Below are 23,964 nucleotides of genomic sequence, written 5' to 3' on the forward strand. Positions count from 1 at the left end.
GCTGTTTTCCATTATTACAGACCAAATTAAAAGGTAAAGGAAAGAACAAAAAGACTTTGACATTAAAGTGAAGGTAGAAGCTAGTACAGGAACTCTCCAGCTAGGACAACAAACCAAGATTATTAGAATAGAGGTGATATTTTGAGAACATCTGATGAAGACATATTTCAGTAATCCAACACAGAAAATGTTGGGGGCAGGGTGTGAGTTTTGATTGCATGAATAAGTGAGAGAGAAAAGCTGTTGGGGTGGTTTTTTTGTTTGTTTTTATTTTTAAAATTGGAACTCTGAATATGAATAATGCAGGAATAATACTAACATCTAAATTATCTGAATGCCCTATGCATCTAATGCAGTCTTGCAGCCATAATAGTGTAAGAATCTGGACAAGGCAGGAATTGTAGTTTTAAAGTTAAACACTTCTATTTGTCTGGATGGAAAGGTCTTAGACACATCATCTCTCTGCTGGCAAAACACAAAGTGCAAACTTCAGGTGATGTAGACATGTAAATTAATGGGTTGTATATAGCTTGTTATATCAACAGGTGAGATGGGGGCAGAGGGCAAAAAAGGATGATTGTTGCCATTACGGGTTAGGAAGGGATATTAACAAAAAGAAAATAAGGTCATTGTCCTTGAGAAGATTGAGGGGTAAAGAAAAGAGGAAAATACCTGACTGTGGAAGTTCTAGGAAAAGACTGGGTATATGAAAAATCTTGAGGTGTCATTATACAAAAGGTCCTTCTGAGTTTTCAGATGTGATAAGAGTTATGAGTTTTGTATGTGAGATTGCTCTCTTGAAGATAGTAGGAGGATTAGGTTTGACAGGTAAGGTCATCACTTTGCAAAAAATGCTTTACACTGACCCTGTAGTTTGCGTGAGTTCCTTCAGTTGTTCACTGTTGGGTTGGGTCATGATACAGAAGGGTTTTATGCTACTGTTTGCTAAGATGCATTTGTTTGGGATGAAGTGAACTGCCTTTGAGGGCTTCCAGTTGCACATAGCATTTTCCAGAGGAAAGCCATGGAGGCACAGGTGTTTCCTGTATCCACAAGGCTAAGCACTGCGTGTACTTGGGCCTATAGGAAATGACCTCTGATGGCAGCTGTTTGTTCATTCAGTCCTGTCACAGAACACTTCAGTATATATGTATCCAAGTTTCAGTCTTTGATGGCTGAGCTGCAGCTTGTGAAGAAGAAGATGTTAAACATGAATTGCATCTTACAACAGCATCTGTCAGTTGTGGCCTGTATTTGTATCTGTTTTAACCTACCACACAGGAGGAAGATTTTGGCACTTCTAAAATAATTTGCAATCTTTTGAGACAGTACATTCTCAGTAACTTCAGTAAAATGAAGAATCTGTACAATTCCTCTGAATTATAATAGAGGAAAACCACCTGAAGTTGTGTTATGGAAGCTATTATAGAATGTTAAATAACTTAGTTGTTTTCTGTGACATATGTCACTGTAAATGTCTTCAAATAGTGTTGCTCATTGTAAATTGATGTTAAATACCAGTATGCTATAAAAATAACAAAACTCCAAGCACTACTGGATATTGTAGTATGAGCTAACAAGTGGTATATCTAGTGCAAAGAGAATGGAATAGTTTCATTATATTCAGGAATGATGCTGGTTGTGCTAAATTTTATAGTACTTGGCAGTCTACTTCATGTACTCATGACTGAGGGTTGGAAATACAGTTGCTTGTTTCTATCCTTAGTTTGCTATTTATAAACCTTGAGTTTAGTCTTCAGAAATATCCATATATGTCTGTGAACCTCTTGGTATATTGAGTTTCCAGAAAACAGGGGCTTCAAATCCATTCATCAATAGTAACAATGAAGTGGCCCAATCCCCAGGCCATTGCTCTCTGTGGCATGTGAACAGTGCTTACTTGGAAGGGAATTACATGTGAAATCCTACCATTAGTGAAACCAATGCCACTTGTGTTTGTTCACTTGTGTGATGTTGAAAATGTCACTTTGTGGATGGGGAAAAGGATATTTAAAGCATCTATATCCATAACAAAATCTTGAACTCTTGACAGCTGTGTATGTGTTGGTTTTTTTATGCTCCTCCTCAAATTTACTTAAATTTACTTAAATTTATCAAAAGAGATTATTTTGAAACATTTTTAGGTATATGACCATTTTTAAACTAGGAAGAGGAGGATTATTTTTATGTCATGCTATCCTTGGTGGTTCAGATTTGATGCATCTATATGCAATTTCTGTAGCATTCTTAACCTTTTTTGACAGAATTTTGGCATCTTGTAGGTTTTAGTACTGCTGACTTCATGCAAATGGGAAGACGCATTTAGGTCAACTACAAATAGTTCATATTTCTCAAGTGTATTCAATGAAATTGTTGCTGTTTTGTAGCCTTTGGATAACAAGTTATAGCTAAAATACTGTTTAAATTTTGACAACTTTCCAGTTGTTCAAAAGCTTTTTGTGCTATGTGGAAAATACTGACTGTAAAGGTGCTCCATTGAGTAAATTGAGTTTTCTAAGCCTATTTACAGGTGAGCATTATTATGAGTATTGTCAGTGGGCTTTGTTGTGTCTAGTGTGTCCTCTGTATGCAGGATTTTTGGACCATTTTTTCTGGGAATGTTTCATCTTGGAAGGTACTTACTGACTAACTGTTCCTTGTGCATGCAAAAAAGAATACAGCCTTCAAGTCACTGATTTGCTAGGTACCAGGCACTTGAAAATAGCACTCTTTGAAAAATGGTATCTTTAATATGATCTGCATTGGAGCTGTTTATTTGGAAAGTTATTGGTAATGTAGCATATTAATCATTATATGTGATGCATATTACAGGTAAATATATGTGGATATTATTTTGTAGATGTGTATAACTATGTTGTGTATAAACATACATACTATAGGTAAGGTATCCTTTTTATTCACCATTCATTTTCTAGCACTTTTCTCACTGCACTCGCTTAAAAGTTCATCTTACCTAACTTTTAGCCTATCTCCAGTAGTTTCATTTCTAAAAAAATGCTTCCTTTCAGGAATGGTCCCTAAAGGTAAGAGGTTACTTCTGGTCTTAGGTGTTGTCGCCATTACATTTAATTAGTGTCCAAATCTGTTGAAATGTTCCTTAGCTTTCCAGAAAGAACTTTGCAGTTTCATTTACAGAAAGATGTTATTGAACATTCTACGAATATTGGTAAAGGTGGAATAAAAGGGGGCTGTTTACTACTGTGTTTTTGATGAACTTAGTTAAATCTTAATCTTTCCTCAGAATTACAGACCAATGAAGCTGCAGAAAAGTAACTGAAAGTTTACCACATTGGAACAAAAATGTTTCTTTTGTCATAGATAGTAAGGGAACCAAAAATCCTAGATGAGAATGACCAGGAAAATGAGTAGAAGTCAACTGAAGCACAGATTTTCTTTTCTGTTTTTCCTTCTTTCTAGTCAGGTAATATGGAAATTTCCAGTATACTGGAAGATCTGTACAGCAGAGAAGAGAGTGGTGCATTATCATTTCTGAACTTAGAATTTTTGTGGTATTTGGTGGCTCTCAAGGCCTTGTATTACCCTGAAATTGCCAGCCGTGCACCTGTAATTAAAACAAAAAAAGGGGGGAACCCCCTCTAACAACAGCAAAGAAAAATAACTTAAATGAGGAAATGTATCCTAGAGTTTTACATGCCCCAGTAACCTCGTGTCTCTGACTACAGGTCTGTGACAATTCGCTTCAATGTTAGTCTGCCAGTTTAATTTTGTTTTTCTTCCTGTGACCATCCAGTTGCATCAGACCTAGTGGAGCAACATGGCAAGCTGTGAAATACTTTCATTGCTTTATCTTTTAATAAAGATAGAGATGTTTTTCTAAGTAGCTGTATTTAGTCCAGAGATTTGGAGCACTTTTTTACTTGCAGGTTTTGTGCTGAGTTACTGATGTGCACAGAGATTAATATTAAAGCTGTGGCAGCAAGTACAATGGAAGACAGCGTGTGGTGTGAAGGCACAGTGACCTAGAAGAAGAAACTTAAATTTTGTTGTCAAACAATACATGTTAGAAAATACCATTTGCATCAACACTCCTAACCACAATTTAGACTTTACATGAAAGTCTCTTACACAGCTTGTATTTGGAAATAAAACTTATTTGGCCTAAGGCAATAAATTTTATATACTAAAAATGCACTGCCTTTAGGAAGAAAGGGTATGCAGTTTTGGGTTTTTTTCAAATAACATTATCTGACCGTAGTGTTTGGGTGTCTCAGAGTAAAATGAAAGCACTTGAACTGTATTAATAATATTCTTGCCAGAACAAACTGTAACTAGAAAATGTTTCCTTTTAAGAGGGAGGTGAACCTATTCTGGTGTGCAGTTTCCATACTCATGATGACAGTGAGATTAGGTTAAGACCGGGGAAGAGAACAATTTACTAGTGAAGAAATAAAATCTGAAGCCAAACTGATTGGAGAAGGAAAGAAGAATGCCTCAAGCTCAGTCTTGCAAGGAGTTGGGCATGTTGGCTTCTGACTCATCAAAGTGCTTTTCACCAATTTAGTGAATAGTTCTGTTGAAGTTGGTGTTGTTATTCATCCTGTAGGGGAGTGAATCACACCCATCCTCAGTGAAACATAGGACTGCATGTTTTCATGGATTTGGGCTAATGGGTGGTGGGTATGGTTAGTTTGAGCTCTTGAAAGTACAGGGTTTCCCTGTGATCCTTTCCCAGAGGAATCCCCATGCATTTGGCTGTTACTGTTCTAGCATCCAACAGCATAAAATCAGGGGGGTAAAAGTGGGACCAAAGCCCTTCAGCTGAATTTTAGGTGGTTGATTAAATACCTTGTAAAATTGCTTATTTGCTTAAAATGTAATTTGCCTATCATATGGCATGAATGTTTTACCTTAGGAGTTAAACCCTTAACGGTTCTACAAATGCACAGTAAGAAATCAATCCTTTACCATAGGAGTTTGCAAACAAACAAATCAATCCTTTACCATAGGAGTTTGGGCAAACAAAACCAGATTGCAAGGTGGGAAGAAATGGTACCCAGTTAATAGAAACATGCTGAGTTTTTACTATAAGAGCAGTAATTTTCTTCTAGTAATTGTTGCAGAGCTGTTACCCATCAGAGCAGTTAATGTCACTCTAAATTGCTGCATTTGTATGTTAGTCTTTTGAAACTGCCATTGTTTTGAGAAGGTGAAAAAGAGATCATAAAACATCTAGACTAATTTTGGATCATGTTGGGGCTTCTGAATAACTGCTGAATATCCAGTTCTGGAAATGGAAGGCTGGTGTCTGAATTAGGAGCATCACTAATCTGGATATTAAAAAAAAACATTTTTGTTCTCTAAGTTGTGAACCTTTTTTGTTTGGTTGATTTGGGTTTTGTTTTAAGACTGTAAACGCTTAAAATTCAGCCATACCCTAATGACATTTTTATTAATGTGTCCTGTTGCAGTCACTCAGAGATTAAGGTAACATTTTTCATATGATATGATTTTTTGTTAGAGAAACTAAAGAGAGAGGGTAATACTCAAGCTGTGTTTTGTGTGGTTGCAAAATATGTTAAATATCAAAACGATGTATGAACTAATAAATACATTGGTGTATTTCAAATTTCTTAGTCTCTAAACCTCTTCTAAAAATCTCATCATTTTGTGCTTAAAGCAGTTAAAATATTTCATTAATAAAAAGGCTGATAATACATCCTTCAGTGTGACATTTGCAGGGCAGATCCATCAGTTTCTTTGTAATTTGCATTATTTTCTGTAGGCCCTTAATCAGAGTTATGAAACAAAGATATCAAATACTCTTTGTGGAAGTATCACAATCTCTTTATTGGAAGTATTCTCTGCTTTGTTTCAGTGCTTTCTTGGGTAGTGGGTGGAATGAGATTGGGAGGGGAAGTACACTTTCCAGTAACTGTCTTACACAGAACTGCCAGTCTGTCTGTCTGAATATACCTGCAATCATGGAAACTTAATTTTTGGGGGAGGAGAAAACCTAGCTGATCTCATTTTGGACCCTGTGGGAATGCTGTCTTCTGAAGGTGATATTTTAATACCTGTGATAAATTTTGTCAAGAGCTGAGAACTTATTTTTATACTCACTTGTAGTTTTTGGCTACAATCAGATCACACCAGCTTTGGAATTTAGTCTTTCTGCTGTCAAAGTCAAAGAAGCGTTGTTTGTCAGGGGAATGTTTTACAAATATATAAATGGGGTGTTTTCTGTTGGTGTAATGTGTGCACATCCCAGAGAAGGTGAGATATCAGCTGTTTTATCAGCTGCATAAATTGATAATTATTTTCTGATTGGGGGCAGTATATGATGATTTGTTTGTCTTGCATGCCAGAAGGATCTTGCTCGATTGGTTTTTTGAGTCTTCAGCATCTGTTCAAATTTTTTCAATTTAATTCTTCAGCCCATCAAGATCTTAAATAGTCATTTATTTAAAGGTTTAGAAATATTTATCTTCATACATTCCTCCCCCCCATTAAATGTGTCAGTGGAAGCCTGTCCGGATTTTTTACTATAAGTGGAGGAAAAAAAATTACAGATCACGTGAGGAGAGTATTTCTGCAGCATCATTCCTCTAATTTCAGATGTAGAGGCTGAAAGCAGCTGCAGTCAGCTGACAGTTGGTGGTCATGTTCGCATATACATGAGGAAGGGGCGTGCTGTTTTAAGTGCATAATGAAGCCGTTGTTTCGTCACCAGGAAGCAGGGATGGATGGTAGCAGCCCAGGGAAATGAGAGACAGTGATGTTGCTGTAGTGGAAGGGAAATCTCATCACACGGAGCCAGAGCTCTCTGCAGGCAGCTGTAGGGATGCACAAGGCAAAATGGCACAAACGTATTTTGCTTTCTGTAAAGGTGCAGGATAAGGAGCAGATTAAAGCCTGAGATGGACATGCTCACAAGGAGGGTGAAGTTATTTTTTTATGCTCTACTGCCCTTTATGTCTGTTGGTACCTTCCACTGAAATCAGTGTAGCTGTATTTTTAGCTTGCTGTAGTCAACATCAATATGACAAGATAATTCTGCCTTTACATCTGTAAGCAGTTTTTACTGTGTTTTCCTGTTTTCTGCCAGCTGCAGTTTACAAAGGATGTCACAGCACTGGTAAGAAATGTACAGTAGCCATTTCTCTGATGGTTTTGTAAGGCATGTTTTTCTTAATGATTTGTGAGAAGCAAGAATATGAAACAGCAAGTTTTGATAATGAGCTAGATAGTCAGAGCTGAATTTTCTTCATATTGCTGATCTCTTGATTTGTGGTTTGTGCCTGTGTTATTTGGTCTGTTTTCTCTCAGTGTGCTTTAATATTTTGCACTTCACTAATGCTCGGTGTAACATTGCAGCAATATTGGAAATGCCTCGCCCTCCTCTCTACTTTGCTCTGTATTAATTTTATGGCTGCACTTGGGCTTTTATAACTGTCTGCTGTTAAGGCAGAGCATATTGATATACTGGAATTGAGCATGTTATGATTTGAACAGAAAATGCTGCTGTGATATGATAGCACTCATAGTGTATAAAAGCCCTGAGAAATTATTTTAATCTTCTATTACATTGGCAGGCTCTGCATTGGCTCTTTATTTTATTATGTTCAAACTGAACAAAGTCATGCTGAAGTTTTTCAATAATAGAATATTGTATAAGTATGCTGTATGCTTCTCATTGATATATTATTTTGAATGTTCTGTTAATTTCACAATGACAAATGCTGCTTTCAGAAATGCTGCAGAAGCATACTAAGTATAATATAACCATCTTTTTCTTAGGAGTCAGGTTGTTATGCATGAAGATGCAAAGTGCAGTAAGGAAATTAGAGGTTTCATGTTGGGTTTCAGTAGTGCATGGACAGTGGTGAATATGAATTTTCATACTATTTTTACCTCAAAGTAAAAATGCTAAATATCATTAATATTTTTTACAGTAAAATTTATGTACCATATACTTGCTGTATCCTGTAAAATATAAGATGACTTACAGGGTGTTGGCTCACAACAATATGTTACTGCTTCAATTTATTCATTATATGTTTAGGAACAGTAGCTTTTATGTAGAAGATATCTTATTATGTTTATTATATTTTTTATTATTTTATTTATATAAAAATTTATTTATTTATATTTAGTGTGTGTATGTATATTTATTTGTCTGTACTTCTCATACATACTGCAATAAGTGAACAGAGCTGTTTTATACCCTAAGTGTATAGAGAATTTTCTAGTGCTAGTTGAATTTATTATGCAGCATTTTAACCTATTGAGCGCTGTGAAATTCCAGTTTCCAGCAATGGGAGGCTTAAATGAGAAAAATGTGTGAAGTATCTCATGTTATAAAGCAGAATTAATGGGGAGGAAAATACTGTGTTGTGTACTCATGGATTTTGAGAAACCTGACTCAGTGCCCTGCTCGCAGTATTTCCTAGAATTGGTCATCAGTTCAGTTTTGTAATTGTTGAGGGAAGGAATGTATGTCATGATTTTGCTTGCTCTGTTTCTGCTCACTAAGGGGCTGGAATGCTGGTTTTATCTTTGGAACTAACATTTTGTCTGAAATTAGAGGGAGTGTGAATTTTGAACCTGTGCTCCCCTCCCTTGAAGCTTGATCATGCAAAGACTAAATGGCGAACTTTTCCATCTCCCTCACTACTGAATACTCACTTAATCTTCTCTCCGCAGGCGTATTCCCAAGATGCCTACCTGAAAGGCAACGAGGCCTACAGTGGTAATGCCCACAACATACCTGAACCACCACCAATATGTTATCCACGCCTGACATCCGCAGCCTCTGTTAAGGCACAAGCTGGAGAAAAGCTCCCTTCTGACTTCTCACTGGGGAAGCAGCAAGTCAGTAGACCAGTCCGGGCATTGACACAGCCAGAGAGGGCCTACAGAATGGAAATACAAGTGCCTCCATCACCAACAGACATTGCAAAATCGAATACAGCCGTGTGTGTTTGCAATGAAACTGTAAGGACTGTTATTGTGCCTTCTGAGAAGGCTGTAGATTTGACATCTTGCAGAAATAACCATGCTGGTCCATCACACAGGACAGAGGAAGTAAGATATGGTGTGAAAGATCAAACTGGTCTAAAAGCATGGACCACCACATCACCACCATCTTTAGTGTCCACTGCCATTGTACTTCCTCAGACTCCAATAACAAGACCAGTTGATACAACTGTAACAGTAAGTAAAGCTTCAAATTATGTAGTATGTCCAGAAGGCATCCCAAACACTAGACCTTCTACTCAAGCCACAGACTCGCCCTCAGTCTCTACTAATCACTACAGTTCTCCAACCTCCCACCAGCACATAGACTGGAAGACCTACAAAACTTACAAGGAGTACATTGATAACAGGCGCATGCACATGTATGGCTCCAGAACAATACAGGAAAGGTTAGACAGCTTAAGGGCAGCTTCTCAGAGCACAGCTGAGTATAATCAGGTGGTGCCAAGTCGCACTGCTTCTCAGGTACGGCGCAGGAGCACCTCGCACGACAGGGTTCCGCAGTCTGTCCAGATCCGGCAGAGAAGTGTATCCCAGGAAAGGCTTGAAGAGCCCGTGCTGATGAAAGAATGGCCACGAAGTGCTTCACAAGATACTCTATCTGCACCTTCATCCAATGCTAGAAATCACAGGGCTCGGTCATGGGATTATCTCAGCAAACAGGGTGAAGTGCTAGAAAATTTTCATTCTGAGAATATGATTGCAGATGCAAATGGAGATAGGAGAAAGACTTACAAATGGACAGGGTTTACTGAACAAGATGATCGGCGAGGTATTTATGACAGATCTAGACAACATGCATTTCATATGTCCCTTCGAGGTCAAAATTTTCCTATTGCTCCAAATACTTATATTTCAGATAACAGGAGAACAGGTAGTAGAGCTTCTCTGCCTGGTTCTCACTTTCAGAAAGTTTCACCAGATATCAAAATGTTACAGCCTTCTCGTGATTCGCAAACTCCTGGGGGAGTTTCAAAATCTGCAGGTGTTTCACAAGAGAGGTTGTGTCTCACACCAGCCAGAAGTTCTAAAAGTAGCTCTCTGAAGAACTCCGCTCCCTATGCAGCAAAACCATCGATTCCCCTTAACCAGGGCCTGGATGCTATTGCCAGCAAAGACCAAAGAACAGTAAATCACTCGCATCAAAGCAGTCTGTTAAACCAACAGTCAAGGACCCGAGCTGCAAGTTGCTCCAGATCACAAAACAGAAACTGGTAAAACCATCCAGCCCTCCTCTCTGGCTCCATCTTCTGCCAAACTTGTTCAGCCAACAAGTGAGTGTTTAACTACCTCTGACAACGTAGATGGTTCCATCAGACAAAAGATTCATGGTATTGAAAGGGAAGATGTTCGTGAGTCTGAAAGTCTGCAAATGGATGTTCAGGGAAATGACAAAGACACAGTGGTCATGCGGGACAAATCACCTTCTGGCCACCAAACTCCCCAGCCTTTGAGGCATCAGTCCTACATTCTTGCTGTAAATGACCAAGAGGCAGCCTCAGACACTACCTGTTGGTTACCTAATGATGCTCGGAGAGAAGTCCATATAAAAAGAATAGAGGAAAGGAAAGCATCGAGTTCCAGCCCACCTGGTGACTCTTTGGCTTCAATTCCATTTATTGGTGAGTTAAATTATTTCAGTGTACATCAAATGATTTTCTCTCCTAAAGGTGATGAAAAACAAGATGCCAGGTAGTTGACTGCTATTCCTATAAACCCTGAGGTTGAGAGGCATGGGAGATTTTTCTCATCTAAAATAACTTTGGATTGGTAAAAGGAAAAATATTTTTCGATGGAGAAAATAATATTCTGTTTTGTTTGAGGGTCCTGGAGAATGAGTGTAAAAAAGCCTGCAGTGATGTAGTATTTTTTAGAGTTTTCTTTACCCTCTGGGTAAATCTGTGTTACATAACTCCATCTGGTTGTCACTTCACATAATGTTGTGATGTTACATATGTGGACAACTGGCATTTGCAGCACCTTTCAAATACTTGTACTTCTCTAGTAAAAAAGACATACTTGGAATACAGTACAGAAAGAATATGATGCAAATCCATGTAAGAGTGATTTGTGGGGAAAAAAGACGTTTTTCAGCTGAATAGGTATGGTGAAAGCCTTCTGAGACAGATGGGGAATAGATGAAAGCTGTTTCAGGTGAAGGGATAGCAATAAAAAGAAGTGGATTTGCAAGTAAAGATGCTAATGTGGATATGAATGAAAGGGTTTGTGGAAGCAGAATCTGAGAAGGCAAAATTACTTGCTTGTGTGCTGTGACACAAACAGGCTTGGAATTACAGGGAGTTTCTGGGAAGGGCAGTGAAGAAGAAAAGGAAGGATTGGATATAGTAGAAAAAAATAATTATATTGGATGTTGGATATGTGATGAATTAGTGTCTTCTGCTGAAGAGAGAGTTAAAGTGGCAGAGCATTTCTGTTCTATCCAAGCAGTCAATGCCTCTGTTGTCTTTGTCCTGCTGTTGTTGTTGGGTTGGATTTTCTTTTGTTGTGGCTGGTTTAATCCTTTGTAGTCTGGATGTCTGTGCATCATTTTCCACAGGAGTTGATTTATAACTGACTCTGTGCTCTTGAATTTAGTGTAGGAAGTATTTAGAAAGTACTGAATACGGAATTTTTATTCTCAGTCTCATCTGTGTGAAAAACAACTCTTTTTAATGATACTTTTTTTTTTTACACATGAGGTTAAGGGAATTACAGATACAGTGTCTTAGCATAATTGTCTTCTGTTGGGGATCTGAAGCAGTGATTTTTCCCCCTATCATTATGTATAATATCCTCTACTAGTTGGAAGTGAATAACCAAAAAACAGTGAAGAAGCTTTGTGTTCATCAGAAAATGGAAATCATACAAAAGATACAATAATTCTGTTCTTTTGACAAAATACTGGTAAGACATTAAAAAGTACTTTCTTAGCTAGCAGATACTACTTTTGTTGGGTTTTTCATTTTGAATGGGAGTTGTATAGATCTTTTTCATTCTTGTTACTACTGGATGCATCAGTGTAATTTTAGATTCTTCTTCAGACCCAGCCAATCTTTCTTTAAGGATTAGCAAAGTGTGTGAGGCATGTAACTGATCTTAGTGTAGGATTTTTCAATATTCTGCCTAAAATCGTCAGTGTTGGGCTCCTGACAAACATTCTGTGTTTGCTGGAAGTATTTTAATCCCATACAGTTGAAATGTCATGTTAAAGTCAGATCAAGATTGGTAACATCAAGCCCAGCCTTTTGTTCACAATCTCCTTTCTTGGTTTTGTCAAAGATCTCCCATGAACTTTATTTGTGTGACTTGCTTCCATATTTTAGAGACATGTGTTGATTAAAGTTCAAAGAAGCCTTAAACATGTCAGTTGAACTGTATTTGGTAGCAGCTGAACAGTTCAGAAGGAACAAAATTGTAACTCTCCATTGCAGCCTCTTGGCATAACACCACATGGGATTGAATTCTTATAAGCCTCTTGGAATGAAACCTCCTGAATGTTCCAGAAATACTGAAACCTGATGCTTCTAGAGCCTGGGCACTATCTGAGTCAGCATGGTCCTTGTGGCAGTCTTCCTAGCAAGAAATTCCTGTGCCAGTACAGGGGCTGTGGAAAGTTTCTACCCCAGCTCCAGCGCCTTGAGGGAATAACAAATAGGAAATAATGAATATTCTCTCTGAATAGATGGAGCATGAGATATTATGGAAGTAGACCACTTCTTATGTTAGAGTTTATATGCATTATTCTAACTTTGCTTGTTTTGCTATCATTATGCCTAATTACAACTTCACTTGTTAAAAGCTGTACTTAATCAGACAGATAAAACCCTAGATCTGCTTTGAAATTCAGTTAAAGACTTATTTAACTCTTCAGATGGAAAATCACTGGGAATTTTGGTTTAGGGTTTTCTTTTGGGTTTTGGGTTTTTTTTTCCTTCTCTGATTATTGAGAAGGATCTTACTTTGAATGAGCACATACCTTGGAGTGTGGCAAATGGCTTTATTTCCCTTATGCTTATATCCATATAGTAGGATTTTTTGCATTCTTAGGTTTTATTGGATAGAACTAATTTAATACACTTACTGAAGTTACTTGTACAGTAGATACTTGGAGTAGTGTAAAAATGTAAATTTGGGCGAGGGTAACAAATATCTTCCAAGGTCACAGATTGCTACCTTTTAAAATATGTGTGGTGTTTAAAATATTTGTGATGTGTCTATTTTTATCACCACTTTCTGCTTATTAAAAGTAGTAGATATGGCCAGGGCTGTATTTTAGTAGAAATTCAGCCAGGAACAGTTGGCTTTTGCAGCAGTGTTTTGTGACTACCCACTTCTGAGAACAGCACAACATCAGGTTGATTTTAGCTCTGGATAAAAGTAGTACACTGCCCTGCACCACAAATGGAAATCCAAGCAGAGTTTCTGTTGAGCTTCCTTACAGCAGATTCTTACAGGGATGATGGTGGGTTACTGAATAACTGCCTTTTGACACTAGTCTTTTCAAAAAGGTAGTTCAGAAGCAGGAAGATTTAAATTTTGAGTGTAATTTATTAACATGGGTGTAATTTATTAATAGAAATGAGAGATCTGTTCACACCAAACCTAGTAGGTATCTGTTTTATGGGAGAAATGGATTTATTTGAAAAAATTAGGGAAAATATTGTGTATTCAGACTCTTCAGGTAAGCACATGTTCTTGGGGGATGATGGAGCTGCCAGCTTTACAGATAAACATGCAATGGTATTGCACGCTTTGGTACTTTCCATGTGCTACTAAATGCAGGATATTGTGGTTCTCAGAAAGCTTCTCTTTCTATTTCAGGTCCAGAGAAAAGCTATGTTCTTAAAATGCTCTTTATTGTTTCTAACTATACAAGTTAGTCTAGTGACAGTCTACTGTTTTTACCCAGAAAAGGTCTCACCTGTTCTCTAGACTAATAAAAATACCATTTTCTCTATCAGTGACTATATTAGCAATTGTGGTGTTTAATGTGCATTTTTCAGACTTGCAATTTTTGCATGATTTCTGTGCTAGAGGACAGCAAATGATAATTTTCTGGCCTACTGGGTAATTTTTGGATGAGTTAATATTCACTGGAATGGAAAGTAGAATGCTGCTAAACATCCTGATAGACGTGGATGACGAGTGATGTCTCTCAGGGGCCCTTACTGGGACCAGGGTTATTAAATATCTTCATTGATGACGTGGACAGTGGGGTTGAGTGCACCTTGGCAGATTTACTGATGACACCAAGCTTGAGAGGTGCTGTTGCCACACCTGAAGGATGGGATGCCATCCAGCGGGACCTGGACAGCTCGAGAAGTGGGCACATGGGAATCTGATGTGGTTTAACAAGACCAATGCAAGGTGCCCTGAGTCAGGGCAACCCCTGGTATCAACCCAGGCTGGGGAATGGAGAGAGTGAGAGCAGCCCTGCCCAGAGGGGCTTGGGGGTGCTGGTGGGAGAGAGGCTGGACATGACCCAGCCATGGGCACTTACAGCCCAGAGAGCCAAACCTGCACTGGGCTGCATCAAAAGCAGCCTGGGCAGCTGGTAAAGGGAGGGGATTCTGCCCCTCTGCTCTGCTCTGGTGAGACCCCACCTGCAGTGCTGCTTCCAGCTCTGGGGTGCCTAGCAGGGAAGGTGTGGACCTGTTGGAGCAAATTCAGAGGAGGACCAAATTTATTAGAGAGATGAAGCACCTTTCCTATGAGGAAAGGCTGAGAGAATTGGGATTGTACAGCCTGGAGAAGAGAAGGCTTTAGGGTGCTGTAATTGTGACCTTTGTCCTGAAGTGAGCCTACAAGAAAGATGGAGAGAAACTTTTTGCAAGAATGTGTAGTGAAAAGACAAAGGGCAGTGGATTATTTAAATTGATAAAATATTCGGAGGAAGTTCTTTACTGTGAGTGTTGCGAAACACTGAAACAGGTTGCCCAGAGAAGCTGTGCATGCCCTAGTCTTGGAAGTATTTAAGGTCTGGTTGGGTAGGTCTCTGAGCAGCCTGGTCTAGTGGAAGGTGTTCCTGCCCACAGCAGGGGGCTTGGGTCCCTTCCAACCCAAACCATTTTGAGTTTTGTAACTGTTGAGAAAATGTTGATTCAGAATATGGTTATTTTAATACATTTCATAGACATAAATGTGTAGTATGCATGTCTGAGATTTGCGGCAAGGTTGAAAATATTTTTTCCTTCTTACAGTACTTAGTGTAGAGTAGAAACAAATGTAAAAGAGGTTAATCCAACTCCCATATTCAGTTGAATGAACTGCTCACAGAAGAGAAATGGGGGTGCTGCTTCAATACTTAACCTGACTGCAGCATGTGTAGCTGTTAGGCCAGCTTAATGCTTTGGCCATTACTACTGGGTGGATGTTCTTTCCAGCTTTGCAGAGGCCTGTCACATGAAAATTAATTTTAAATGGATATGTTTTAAAAGCTTAGCCTAAATATCATCTTGAAGTTCAAAATTATTTTAAAATAAAATCAAGTTCATAGCCATCCTATTATAGAGTTTTTCCTTAGGCGTACAGTAGCATTGCGTAAGTACAAAGATTTTTCCTCAAAGGTGCGATCCCATTTTGAAAATATTTAGCACATCCTTACCCTAGAAAAATTGTAGGTGGCTTCATTCTACTATTAATTTGTGGATAACTGAGGGAAAATTAGCCAGATAAAAATATCTGACCAGACTTTGAAAAAATTTGTAAAGAATTAGATGAGTGTTCTCCCCCTGACTGAAACTCCTATGTTAGGAAAGGTATAGGAACAGAATGAGGATATGTGATACTTAATGTTGGTACTTTCTATTCTCCCACTATTTGTGCTTTACAGTATCTCTGAGGCAAATGTGATTTTAAGTGTACCATAAATTTCTCTGTTCTCTTCTGTATTACAGTAAAGTTTTGTCTTAGTAAAATTTTGTTATGTTACAGTAAAATTTGTATCCAATCCCCTGTATTGATTTAAAAAAAGATTTGCCAGGGATTTCACAGTTGAAACTGCATGGTATTTATTCCCTTAGTGTGTGTCTGTGTTTTCCTAAAATGTGTCTTCCATTGACTAAATTCACAGTGTGGGTTGCAAGGGTCCCTAAAGACCATCTGGTTCCAACCCCCTGCCATCAGTGGAAACACCTTCCAATAGGTTGCTCAGAACCTCCTTCAAACTGGCCTTGAACACTTGCAGGAATGGGGCATCCACAGCTTCTCTGGGGAACCTGTTGCAGTCCCTCACCACCTTTACAATAAATCCCCAATAAATCCCTCTATTTCTTCTACCCTTAGTGCAGGCAAACCCCACAGCAATTTCTGTGCTGGTAATCAGACACACTCTGCTGTTCACCGTGCTTTAAAAGCTAATCTTCATGCTAATTTTCAAAACCAAAAAGTTGGGGGTTTGGGAGGGGGTTTTGGTTTTTGTGTTTGTTTTTTTGGTTGGTTGGTGTTTTGGGTTTTTTGGTGGTTTTTTTTTTTGTTTGGTTTTTTTTTGTTTGTTTGTTTTTGCCTGGGGTTTTGGTTTGTTGTTTTGTTTTTGTGGTGTTTGTTAGTGGTTTTGTTTTGTTGAGGGTTTTTTGGGTTTTTTTGTTTGTTTTTTTTTTATTTCATGACCGGTTTTTTTACAAACATGTCATAAATAAAAGTACTTGGGTACATGCTGATTAGCAGATAGGGTAAATTTACCTCGCTTCCAGTGAGTTCTGCTCAACCCTGTTTTTATTTTGCTTTTTTTTTTAATGTTGTTCTTGTTGTTGTTACTGTATATTTTCTTAAAGTATATTAACTAAGGAATTAGGAGTTGAAACATTCTGAATCACCTATGTGATTTTATGTGCCATACTTTCCCTATCCTCCCCCTACATCTTTGTGCCTCTCTCTGCAGGCTGCTGAGGTTTGGAAGATGACTATGTGAATACATTGAATGCAATTGAATACAATTGAAATAAGAAAATAAATTGATATGGTTGCACAACATGCTATGAAAAAAGGTTATGCTGGTAGGAATAGACAAAGTTAGGGGAAGCAAGCAGAAACATTTCATAAGCAGAAAGGAAGTACTTGAAAGAATGTACTCATTCTGTTTTCTCCTTATGAGGAGGGAGAAACTAAAAACCTTGGACTTCTCCAGCAGAGGTTGTGGTTCATCAACTCAAAATGTGTGGATTTCTTTAGGGCAAATGGTGGCTGGATACTGATGGCTGATATGCTGTGTTTTCAGGCAAAACTACTAGCAGTCAAGATGAAAATTAAAATCTTCAGCTTTTGTGATAATTTTCTTTTCTACAAGTTATTGCCTAGCTATTCCAAATTATGAAAATAGAAGTGTAATTGCAGTAGAGATTAGGGCTGACAAATGTTCATTTCTGAGGGCTGCTTCTTCCATTATTATCATGATAGCATTGGAACAGCTTTTAACATGTCATCAGTGTTTCTAAGATAAGCATCAGTCTTGTATTTTTTTTTCTAGGGTTTTACAGTGTGGCCTGCCAATAACTGTTGCTCCAGGCTGAACATTTCAGTGTTTCTTATCCAAAGAACAGTTTTTAAATCATTGTGGTATTCTGAAGAATAGCGGCCAAAATGCAAAATTACAAATTAGTTTTTTAAATACCATTTAAATGCTTCTGTAACTCAAAAATATTTTTTAAATTAAAACTTCAAATTGGGAGCAATAATTCCTAACATTCCATAATTGAGTTGAAGCATCAGATTTGCTTGATAGTAATATTTTCAAAGCATACATCATCCTCGGTGTATCATTATAACTTCAAAATTGCAGGTAGTAAGGGAATGCTGTCAGGGTTCTTGGCTATAAAAAATATACTGAGAATTGTACTTTTTGGTGTGATGGGGTAATATGGCAAGCAGGAACCTTTAGAATTGCTTTGTGTAGACGGATAGTTAAACTTTTGTTTGACACTGAAATAAACAATAGACCTCCCTAGATACAGTTTTCACCATAGTCTGACATGAAGAATAACCTTGGGAAGCCTTTTCTGTGTGAAACATAGTCAGTGTCACAAACATACTATTTACATGAGTGCATTAGCAGAGGACTGGATTTGATGATTCAGGAATCTTGTTCCAGTCATGTGTTTCTGGGGCTTTTAGCCATGAATGTGCTCAGCATGCAGACATGTTTCCATTCTGTTCTTTTGGCCACATGCGGATAATTCCATGAAGTAGATATATGAAGAAGTTCTTTGTAAAGACAATTAGTGCTGGAAGTACTTAAAAACTAGCAAAGAAAAATATTTTTCAAGATTCTTTTTTGAAAAAAATGAAGTGACAGGTCATGAGGAATCTGGACAATAGAGTTATCTTTTTTCCAAATCAGGTATTAAAGCCTTGGAAGTCAATACATAAGGGAGCTTTTACCCTTGCAGACTGAATTATAAGATGCAGCAGTTTTTACTGCAGGATTTAAAACAAGAAGTCACTGCTGTGGGGAATTTATTAGTCCTTTGTGTTATCTTGTATGATAACAGAGTTAATTCCATGTAGTTACTTTTGATTCAACAATTTGTTTGTGTTTGTTGGTTGTTTCCGGCCTTCTCACTACTGCTGAAATTGTATACATGGTATTTTTATTTAATTGTCTTCCTGACAGGCTTTTAAGAAAAGCAGCCACATTAGTGTGTCTGTGTTTACCTTACTGGCAGCTTCTTCTGGGGTTTCTTGGAGACAGACTTTTTTTTTACTTCCTTGCCTATATGAATGAGGATCTTTTTCCTAACCTCTGTTATCTTGTCCATGCTCTGTCCTTCCTTTCCTCATTCTCCTCACTGGTGCCACTTCCCTGCAGTCTCTGTCCCCCTGCTCTGCTGTCCCTTGCTTCACTTGTGCCTCAGCAGCCTTTTCTCTGTGCTTTTGTCCTGCCTGCTGCTGAGTGTAAGGAAGGGACATGGGTGCACACAGCTGTACTTTAAAGGAGGTGCTGCCTGTAGCAAGCTGGACTGAATCTAATCCGAGAGGCACAGAAGGTGTATTAGACATAGGGCAAGAATTTAAACCTTTTTTCTACTGCATTTAGGAAGAATACTTCAGAGTAAGGTATTGTTGGTGCATAGTGAAGATGCAGAGCCTGTCATGGTATCATGTACTGTGGAGTACTTGGACAGGCCAAGGATGTGGAGTGCAAAATGGTTGTTTGATAAAGGGCTGAAATTCACTAAGGCAGTGCCTCCAAAGTCAGTCCTGCTGCAGGGTCACTGGCACATCCCGTCAGTCCTTCCATAAAGAGAAGATTAGGGTTTATTTAATTCTACTAATGAGTACTTGATAGTTTGTTCCTTCTTTTGTTGCATAAGCAAATTAATTTGACATGTAAGATTCATTCTTAAATTGCATCCCAGAGCCATAGACTGTTGTTCGAGTGAACTGTTGAAGAACTAGAGAGGCAATTATGAAAATACTTACTGTTATGGCTGTCAGGTAGATGCCATCTGAGTCTATAAGGAACCTTGACATCTGTGGCTCAGTTGAATGAAAATAATGTTTTTAATGACTCTTTTAGCCCTTTGCTTTGCAGACAGCAGCACGAGCTACCTCTAGCTTTCTGTGGAAGGCTGGGCTTTTTACAATGGATCACTGATACATTTACACAAGATCTGAGTAACCAAAATTACATTAAATACTACAGGAGCATCTATAAACAAATACCTAATCCAAGAATTTGGTATAGTTGTCAGAAAGCCACTAATATTAAAAGACATTTATCTCCTTCAATGCATTCAACAAAAGGAATTTTTGGGAAATTGTATGTTGGATAATTTTTTTTTGTTTCTGGGAGTGCATGCTGTCTTAACACTCTTCATGGGACATGTAAAGCTGTTTTTAAGTGTGTATTACTACACAGCTGTTACATTTTTATGATCTGAATCTTTATATCAGCTGAATAGTCTTTGATAAAATACATACTTGTTGAATTAAGCTTTGTGGCCACATATTCACATTGTTTGTTTAAATTGAGATGCCCAATTCGTGTTTTAAATAGTAATGTGGTCTGCAAAACATTTACTAAATAACACAGTTCCTTCTTAAGGCCTTCTGAGGTGTTGAAATATTGCTTGCAAGACTGCCATGCCTGAAGGGGAATGTGGAGAATGACTTTAGCCTTGGGAAGCTAGGTTTTTTTCCAGTAATTTTTTATTACCAGTGAAGAAAAGCTTTGGCAAACTGAATCTGTATGGATTGGAGGAGGAATCACCTTTCTCTGTGAATAATCCCTATTAAAGCATCCCTGCTGGTGGCTGTACTAAAGTCTCTGTGAATTTGTTTCCCATGTGTGTATGATTCAGTTAACTAAACAGTTTCCTTAAATACCTCTCTCCCTTGCTTTCCCACCACCACAAACAGAAAAGAAACCACCAACCAGCCAAAGCTCAACAACATACAAAAGCAAACCCCACAATCACTACCAGCTTGGATAAAGAGGGTATTCTTAAGACAGCTCCAGTGCAGCTCAGCCCATACCTGTCCATGCAACCCACTGAAATGCATCTGAAGGTAGTGCCTAAGTATTCATGTTCTGCCTGAAGGCTGGTTACAAGTAATGTTCCTCATGGCCATCTTGTTTAATGTTCATGACCTTGAGAGGAGCTAGGATATGCTTATTAAGTTTGGCAACACTAGTCTTAGACTCTCTTGATCTGTATCAGTAAGAAAGAACACAACCAGAATATTGAGGGAGATCTCCCCCTCTGTTTGGTACTTGTTGGGTAAGAGCCCTCACCAACATGGTCTGAATTCAGCATTAACACTGCCTTGTGGAGAATTTGAGCCTAAGAGACCTTCCAAGGCTTGCTTCCACCTGAATAATTCTGTGATTCATTTAACTTACATTTGAGGTTCTCAAAATGTGCCCCCTTTTGTGTTCAGTCATTCCTTTCAAACCTTAATGCTTAAGGCACTGTTCAGGAGATGGGATAAACAAACACATGAAATGCTATAGTAATCATGATAAAATTGTATTGTAGCAGTTTAATAGGTTATAATATGGATCTGTGCTTTATTTTCAGTGATTTTGTGTCTGTTTCTTTGAATAGTTGATAAATTGGTTGATACTTAATTATTCATTCACATAATGGGGATAGTATGTCCTGTTAGTCATGCTTTCTTGCCCATGAAATTCTCAGTTTTGAAATCTGGTTCTGCCTCTGAACCCATTCTATATCAAACTTGTCTCTATCGGGTTTTTTTCACCTCACCAACATTGTGTGTCTCTATCTTTGTAGGTCCCCAGTCTCCAGCTGCATGGCAATACAAGCCTACTTTGATGCACAGATTTTTTGTGCCTTAGCTAGAGGATCAGTCAGTTGTGGTTGGAGCTGTGTTGTATTACAAGTTTTCAGTGTCTTACCCCCATAAATATTTTTGTGTTGAAGGGCTCTTCCTGAAAATCATTAGTTGCAACTGTTGACCAGTTCCACTCTCGTGCAAACACAAGTGACAAGTGACATCCCCTCTTGGCCAGGGATGCTCTATCACTGTGCTGGCCTGGCTCTGATGGCCAGTCTCTTGTGTCACTTCATAGATAATAATGCAGAACAGATTGTGGTTGAAAAGTATAGCATAAAGTAGTGCTGGAATAATAGAATCTAACTCCTGGCCTTGTGCAAGACACCCCAAGGATCACACCATGAGCCCAAGAGCATTGTCCAAACCCTTCCTGAACTCAGTCAGGCTTTGTGCTGTTAACACTTCCCTGGGGAGCTGTTCCAGTGCCCAGCAATCCTCTGAATGAAGAATCTTTTCCAGATATCCCACCTAAACCTCTCCTGACTCAGCTTTATGCTGTTTCTTTGAGTCCTGTCAGTGGTCACAAGAGTGAAGGAGAGATCAGTGTTTGCCCCTCTTCTCCTTGTGAGGATGTTGAAGGCCACAATGAGATGTCTCCTCAGCCTCCCGTTCTCCAGGCTCAACAGACCAAGGGACCTCAGACAGCCCCCCTCCAGACCCTTTACCATCCTTGTGGCCCTCCTTTGGATGCTCTCCAACAGTTTAATCTCTTTCTTATACTGTGGCACCCAGAACTGCCCCCAGCACTCGAGGAGAGGCTGCCCCAGTGCAGAGCAGAGCAGGACAATCCCCTCCCTTGCCCTGCTGGCCATGCTGTGCCTGATGCCCCCCAGGACAGGGTTGGTCCTCCTGGCTGCCAGGGCACTGCTGGCTCAGGTTCAACGTGCCATGGACCAGGACCCCCAGGTCCCTTTCCATGGCTGTGCTCTCCAGCCTCTCATTGCCCGGTCTCTACACACAACCAGGGCTGTCCCATCCCAGGTGCAGAATCTGGCACTTGCCCTTTTGAACTTTATATGGTTGCTCAGCCTTCTAACTTGTCAGTGGCCTCTCTGCCCTTGACAGGAGTTGACAATTTAATATTGTTAGCAAACTTCCATAGTATTGCTTTGAGTCCTGTGTCCAGGTGATTAAAATGAAGATGTGGACGAGAACTGGGCTGAGAGTGGATCCTTGTGGAACCCCAGCGGTGGCAGGTCACCAGTCTGAGGTCACCCCATTCACTGTAACCCTTTGTGCCCATGATCCAGTTGGTCACCCATTGTGTAACAGGGCTGTCCAGCTGTGAGCTGGATGCTTTCTCCAGAAGGACACTGGGAGAGACAGTATCAAAAGCTTTGCTGAAGTCCAAAAGGCTTCATCTGCTGGCTTTCCTAGATCAGTGGGTTGTAGAGAAGGAAATCAGGTTTGACAAGCAGGATTTTGCTTCATGAACCTGTGCTGGCTCCAACCAGTGACTGCATTGTCCTCCAGGTGCTTTTCAGTACCTCCCAGAATAATCTTTTCCATGGAGTCTCTGACCTTTTTGTTGCAAACATTTAAAGAGATGCCAGTAATTTGAGGTAGCAAACTGAAAGAGAATTATTTTGTGTGGTTTTTCTTCTGGCTTGTTTGTTCTGTGCACTTCACTGCATTTTGGACACAGTAATTTCATTGATGAGTGAGCTGAACACATCCATTCACATGCTGTGTGAGGAGTTTTGGGGTGCAAATATGTCAGTCAAGGAAACTGAGCAGGTTAACAAATATTGCAAGCACTTGAAAGAAAGATCAAAATACAAGGAATATATGTAGTTTGGATTTTGTGTCTTACTGGACAGCAGCAGTGGCATTTGCTAGTACATTAAATTAATAGGCAGAAACTCCTGTGGTGTATGCCATGATTTACTCCATCATTGCTTTATATTACATAAAAGCTTGCTGGCTGACCTTCAGCCTCTTCGGGGGCTGAATAGTTATGCATCTCCTATACCAATGTCATTTGCAGTTCCTCTAAAGTCGGCCTATTTCTAAAACAACTTCAATTTTGATTCATCTGGGAATTAGATCCACTATGAAGTAATAATGATTTGAATAATTATTATTGCTTTCAGGAACTTACAAACTGTTCCTCCTCATCTGAATTCTTGGATTTAAGTGTTGTGGGAAATGCTGTAGTGTGGCCAGACATGTTTGTGTTCACAGCTCGCACAGATCTATTTCAAGTGCTAGTGTTTTTATAACTTTTGGGAGGAGAGACTATGACATTTGAGATATGTCTGTTGACATAAATAACTTTAACCTGAGCACTTTCAGTCTGCGTGATATAACTCAATCAATTGCACAGTGAGTGATTATATTCCTTAGTCAATGTTAGTTTCAGGGCAGCTCAGCAGATTAAAAAAAAGTAGGAAATTAACCTGTTGTAGGTTTGAAATTGAAGTATAGCTGAGCTTTTTCCTGTGTCCTAGTTGCTGTTGTGAAGTCATCTGTAAATGTTTCTAATTTATCACTTTGGATGCAAATAGAACATGGAAATTTTTTAAATTGTAGTGTCAGGGTTCAGTGTGAATTCTGTTGCTTTTCCTTTTTATTAATGTTTCTAGTTGCAGCTGGGTTTTTTGGGATATGTTTTTTAACTTCAAATGTTACTGTCTTTTTCACCCCAGA

The 23,964-nt window shown here is 38.8% G+C and overlaps 1 protein-coding gene across 1 annotated transcript in view; it reads left to right on the plus strand.

The window, feature by feature from the left end:
* Nucleotides 1-23,964, plus strand: part of ARHGAP21 (Rho GTPase activating protein 21) — a 111,130-nt gene that overhangs the window by 72,479 nt on the left and 14,687 nt on the right. The window contains 2 exon segments of the mRNA XM_030971390.1: nucleotides 8,686-10,206; nucleotides 10,208-10,640. Of these exon segments, the coding sequence (XP_030827250.1) occupies nucleotides 8,686-10,206; nucleotides 10,208-10,640 (1,954 nt within the window).

This window comes from Camarhynchus parvulus, chromosome 2 (assembly GCF_901933205.1).
Source record: "Camarhynchus parvulus chromosome 2, STF_HiC, whole genome shotgun sequence".
Lineage (NCBI taxonomy): Eukaryota > Metazoa > Chordata > Aves > Passeriformes > Thraupidae > Camarhynchus > Camarhynchus parvulus.